The 6,032-nt window shown below is 43.3% G+C and overlaps 1 protein-coding gene across 1 annotated transcript in view; it reads right to left on the reverse strand.

Annotated features, from left to right (window-relative positions):
• Nucleotides 1-5,584, reverse strand: part of CACNA1I (calcium voltage-gated channel subunit alpha1 I) — an 85,250-nt gene extending 79,666 nt beyond the window's left edge. The window contains exons 1-2 of the mRNA XM_053977999.1: nt 5,492-5,584; nt 4,373-4,506 (exon numbers count right to left, since the gene is read on the reverse strand). Of these exons, the coding sequence (XP_053833974.1) occupies nt 4,373-4,506; nt 5,492-5,584 (227 nt within the window). The remainder of the gene's footprint in view (nt 1-4,372; nt 4,507-5,491) is intronic.
• Between the last annotated feature and the right edge of the window lie 448 nt (nt 5,585-6,032).

Below are 6,032 nucleotides of genomic sequence, written 5' to 3' on the forward strand. Positions count from 1 at the left end.
CATGAACTGCTTTGGAAATGCAAATAATATGTATTCCAGTATTCCAGTGTGAAAAAACTGGAACCAACATACATCTGTGAACAAAGTTTACTGTTCCTACTAATAGGAAGGGGTTTTCTCTCTTCAGAAGAAGAGACAAGAGAAAAACAAACCCTAACCGATCAAGCTTGGACACAATGAAGAAAGTAGCTGAATGTATTGATTATGAGGTGCTGTGATTGAATGGACAGGCTACTGCAATACTTGGCTACAGGAAACGGGAAATTTCAGGCAGGAATAGTAAGACGATACTACAACCAATGGCACTGAAACAGACTGAAGCACTGACAGAATGCTCTGTCTTATTCTGAAATGCACCACTTTTAAAAGCTGTTTAAGAACACCTCAAGAATATCTCAAAATGCCAAAATATCCAAAATGCCATTCCTCACACCAAAGGTAAGGACAGGATGGAATTTGACCACAGTTTGAGATCTACAAGGCACACTCCACTGTGATAATGGGAAGAGGTAAAGACAGCATTCTGTGAAAGACAGACCCTCTCCTCAGTCAATGGAAATCAAGCAACAAGTAGTTAGAGAAAGATTTTGGGCATATTTTTGGGGACACGCGTGTAATCACAATCACACACCACCCCACCCCGCTGCCATGTAGTGAAGTCCTCTGCCCCTTAATTTACCTAACATGTCTCAGGGATGCCACAGAAGAGGGCAAAGACAGACAGAATTCCCACCACAGATGGTTAATTACAGCACTTGGATCATGAGAAGCAGAACAACCTCTCCCTACATGGAATTCATGCCCCCAAGGTGAGGGAGACCCTCAGGTCAGATATATAAAGGAATGGTATCTCCTTTCCTAGAATGATAGTGGCGTCATCTCCAACTACATGTGAATGCAATTGTTTCACAGAATAGAGTGAGCAGGGGCAATTGTTCACTCTTGCATTGCTAGAGAACTGCCTGGCTTAGAAAGTTGATGAGTATGAGCCCAGAAACAAGTGTCTCCTCCCCTAACTTCACACAAATATAGTGTCTGGCTGACATTTCCAATCTGATTATCTTTCTCATTATCTCAACTTTCAAACCACCACAGGCTCTCAACTTGAGGTAGCTGCCCTCTGAAGTTGCCTCAGTTCAAGCTCTCCAAACATGCCCATCACTGTGGGAAACAAATGACGACAGACAAGACCTAATCACGAAGGAAAGGGAAGAGGGACTCCCACCAGGACAGCTGGTGGTGACAAGCACAGCCTGCTTGAAACGTCTGGGAGCTTGCAACCTCCTGTCACCAGCAAGCAGTTGGGAATGGGAGCATCAACAAGCTGAATCTGCAGCCCTGGTTGTTTGTGCACACAAGGGGCATTGGCACTCTTCAAACCAAATTGCTTCATATGATTTTTGAAGGTCTGAGGGGAATATTGAGGGAGAACATTAACTTATAACTATTGTTTTGGGTTTTTTCCTTACCCTTTCAGGAAAAAAAAAAAAAAAAAAAAAAAAAAAAAAAAAAAAAAAAAAAAAAAAAAAACCATTTTGAGATGGTTAGGGGAGGGAGTGTTTGAAAGGGGAGAAAATTCTGGTGATGTCAGCTCCTATTGCCATGGAAACAGAACATTTTTAGTGACAATGGAGTCTTCCTCCTTGAGCTGCTGGGTTGCAGGGGCAAGCAGGGCAAGGGCACATGAGGGAATTCAGCTAACTAAAACTATAGCTTCTGGCTTTCCAAGGAAGTGAGGAAATAACTACGAATGATTGCCTGAATACATGGTTTATGTAACCAAAACACCGTCTGGGGCCATAGCAGCGAACACTCATTATGCTCTTTGATGAAATGTGCTGACGTGCAGCGAACCAGGTGAAGACATCTCAGCTGCCCAGGAATGCCCCACAGAATGGGCCCTGCCTGCACTTCACTTTTCCATGCTACAGTTTATTCTTTGCGACCTTCGCTGCCTTGCTGGTGTTTGTTTGGAAAGGGAGAAGGGAGGCAAAAGGGCCGGGAAGTACAGTCCATATTCGTGAAACTGAGAGAAGCTACAGGGACTCTAGGCTGGGCATTGCTCCCCAGCATCAGGGATGTTTCCTTAGGAGCCAAGTTTATGACCCTCCTTACAGAAAACAAGAATCCAGGATGATGAAAAGGAGAAGGTTCTTAGAGAAAACTGATTAGCCTCTGATCAGGATCTAACTCCCTGGCATGGAGGAAATGTGCAAGACCTAATGCTCGATGTCCTCCCTAAGTCAATGCTAAGGCAGCAGCTGGACACATGATCCAGGTGTAGAATCAATAAGGATAAAGGCTGGGGCTTACATCTGAGGTTAAGCAAAAGCCTACAGTATGTAAGGACAAGTTAAAGCCTTGGATTTGATTTAAACAGCTCAGACAATTTTAATGAATTTCAAAGAATAATGAATTAATAACCACAAGCTTTTATAACTCAAAATACATTATATAGTCATTAGTTCTATATAACTAAATGGAAAAATCTTTCTTTAGCAGAAGTCCTTTGAGATCAGATATTCTAATGAGATTACTATCATTTCATTCTGACACTTCATGAGGACAATTGAATAGAAATCAGGAAACAAATTTCTTTCAGTTTTGGACCTGAAGTAAAAAAATCCTCCACACAGATAATTTCATATCTAAGGGGTGGATTCAAAGTCTCCTTGGCATTGAAAGAAGTTCAGATATGAGCTTCTTTTTTCGTGGTACTGCTATCAGATGTACAAAAGACTCTGTCTCTCCTCAAATTCCTGCTAGCAATGGTGATAGAAGAAATGTGTAAGGGAGTTTGCTCCCATCTTGCCTAGGTAGTGTGGCTTTCACTTGTTTTCTGCATGAAGTATTTGAGCTTTCCCTCTTTCATTTAGTATTGCCCCACCATCTCTTCAGACAGCACCACTCACATACCATGCTTGCAGGGACCCCAGGCAGAGCAAGACCCCCAATTCCCAAGCCTTTTAACCTCATATCATGGTTTTTCTGTGTCCATCTGGAGCAGAGTCTTTTTTCCAGCACACTGCAGCACATCACCCGCACACAGGAGCACCATTGGCTCCAAGGTCCCCTTTTCAAACCTACCCAGCTTTTCCTTCCTCACAGGCTGCTGTGCTAGGGTCTTTGCTTTCCCTGCATCCAGTCTCCAGCAATTTAGCCACCAGGAGCTCAGGCTAGAACATACAATGATCTGGCTTTCCTCAGCACCAAGTCTCAGGGGCTTTAACTGGCACTTCTCATGTTGGGCCATTTTAAATCAGATGTTAACCACAGCAGAATCAGCTACAAGAAAGGTCTTCCCATCTCACACACATTGTGTTAATTTAGAAAAGCCTACAGCTTTCATCTACCTGTCCTCTTTCATGCACAACCTGGCTAAGAATCAGCCTTCAAATTTTTACAGCTGCATCGAGTTTGAAAATCTCTGCTCCTCCCAGAAGCAAACAATTATATGCTCCTCCAGAGGGAATGACTTTCAAGTCTTGCTGTAGAAGAACTCTGTCCAAAGCAAATATAAAGACAGTGCTGCTCCACACCAGGGAGAAAACTGCAAAGTGAACTCAAACTCACTACTAGCTCAGTCAGTAATACTTGCACTTCCAGGCAACAGTTGAGCTGGTAATTCCTGGCTAAAGAAAAACAAAATTGAGGGCTTCTGTCTGAAAAGATGTTCACTTTTTTTCTGTGAGAAGAGCAATATATCATATTTATTTCTGATTTTTTTTTATTATCCCACAAGGCATTCTAATTGAAAATTAGAATTCTAGGGAAAAAAGCACATCCCACTGGTATCAGAAATGGACATTTTGCTGTGATTTAACAGGCAAATTCTGGTAGACTTTCCACTTGATACATGCAGAGGGGAAAATCAAAGCTTCACCATAGCAACTTTGTTTTTTAAAAAGTCCTCAAATGTCAACTTGTCCCAGTAGTACTGCGGGTAGTGCTGGTGCAATACAAAAACAAAAAGCCCTGAATAAAAAACCTACAGTCCTACCCTTGAAACACTGCTGCTGGAAACAGAAATGCTAGCTTTAGTTTGGTTCTGGTAAAGGTTACACCTCTTCTACCTAGGCATTTTAAAAACACAAACCCCCAGAAATGTCTCTGGGCAAGTTCTTCAGTTGGTACGAATGAACACCCTCTGCTGAAGTTGTGCTAGACAGATGGCTGCACATCAGCTGAGGAGTTAAGATACCTTGTCTGCTCTTTCTTCCATTGGCTGCTAACCCCAGCATGCCCAAATCCAGCTTGGCTGCTGCACTGAAGTAGCACCAGAGTGGAAACTTTCTCCTCAGTTACATCATTTCTGTTCCATACAAGACTCTAGTAAACCCAGAATAAACCAACCCAGAAATTATCAACCTACCCAGCCATGACAATGAAGAAATCCAGGCGGTTCCAGGTGTCTCCAAGGTAACACTTCTTGCCAAAGATCCCCAGGGCCACCATCTTCAAGACCATTTCCATGGCAAAGAAGATGAAGATGAAATCATCAAACACCTGCCAAACAGAAACCCAAGAGCATATTTGACAAGCATTCTCAGCCTGGACTTTCAAACACAGAATGTGAGAAAAATACTAATTACAGTACTCCTGAAAATAAGATCAAGGCAGGGCTGGAAAAGTTTCTTCCATGTAGTCCTGGCATTACAGTTTCTTGCTGCTCAAACTTAGTGAGGGCTTTTATAGGTTTTTCACCCACAGATGAAGTAACTGATGCAGACTCAGAGACTCCTTACATAGACTTGAAAAGTGGTGTTTGTTCAGCACCAGGAGATCTAAACCTGGCCAGGAAAACACTGCTTTTCCAAGGTCCCCCCAGGAGGGACTCCTCATCACATTGCTGCAGATGGCTCAGCTGAGGACATAGTGCAGCTTCCCACACAGCTTGGACAGCACACACCCGTCACAGAGAGAAGCTTCAGATACCTGAAGGCCTTAGCCACTGTGGATGACACCCTTTGCTGTCACCTTCTCTTTGGGGAAGCATCAAGCACAGCTGGCGTGTTTCAGTCTGGATGTACTCATGGCCCTTCTAAGCATTCTCTTTATTTCCTCTCCCTTTGGGCATCCTGAATTCCACAGTATCTGTTGAATCAGTAATAGTCTTGCACATCACCAGACTACCAAATGCATTGGGAGCTGCTGTTCCCTCCTGCCTGGATTGTGTCACCTAAGTTATTTCTCCCTGGCTTAACCCCGACCTATGTGTGTTGTAGGTGTCTGTGTCAGGAAACCCCTGCTTACATTCAGGAATATTAGCAAGTGTTCAGTATTGCATAGTCACAAGTAAAGTTCATTCATTCTCTCTTGTCCCATTCCCCTGCTCAAAGCAAGCTCTTGCCATTTTACAGGATAGCTCACTGCCAGGGACAGCCTTGCCAGCCTCTCCGGGAGGGTATCGCCCACACGCTGAAGGAAAGCATGCATGAAAATTTGTGACTTGGACTCGAGCAGCATCACAACAAGAAGGAAATTTGCTTACCTGCAAGATTTTACACCTGTCAGAAAGGCAGTCCATATCCTCACATGGCTGGTACATTCCCAGGGTAACACAGTTTAGCAAAATCACCATCATGCTGACACACTCGAACCAGGTGGAAAAGAGTCAAGGAAAACTTCTGCAAAAGCATCATGGCTGAGATAAGCTTGCTCTAGGCTTGATTAACAAAGTAGGAAGATTGAGGGAAAGAAGTGCTGGTATGCTGATTTATTACATTCCCAGTCTCTGCACCCAGTTCATCACTATTCCATTCTTTGATTAAGCCAAAACTCTTTTATAAAAGGGAAAGCAGTGGTAGCACAAAAGGCCTAAAGTACTTACACAAATCAAATCATTGCCATAGTCAAACACAGGTTTGCTCCTCTCCCGTTGGTTTGCAGAGTCCCTTCCCTCGTTGGTTTACCGAATCTTCCAAATACATGGAAGAGACTTTTCAAAGTGGACTATACCTAAATGTATCACAGATCTCCAAGATCAAGGGATCTAAATCAAAATGGGCAGATTGATCTCTGCACGACTGTTG

This window comes from Vidua macroura, chromosome 5, assembly GCF_024509145.1.
Source record: "Vidua macroura isolate BioBank_ID:100142 chromosome 5, ASM2450914v1, whole genome shotgun sequence".
Classification (NCBI taxonomy): Eukaryota; Metazoa; Chordata; class Aves; order Passeriformes; family Viduidae; genus Vidua; species Vidua macroura.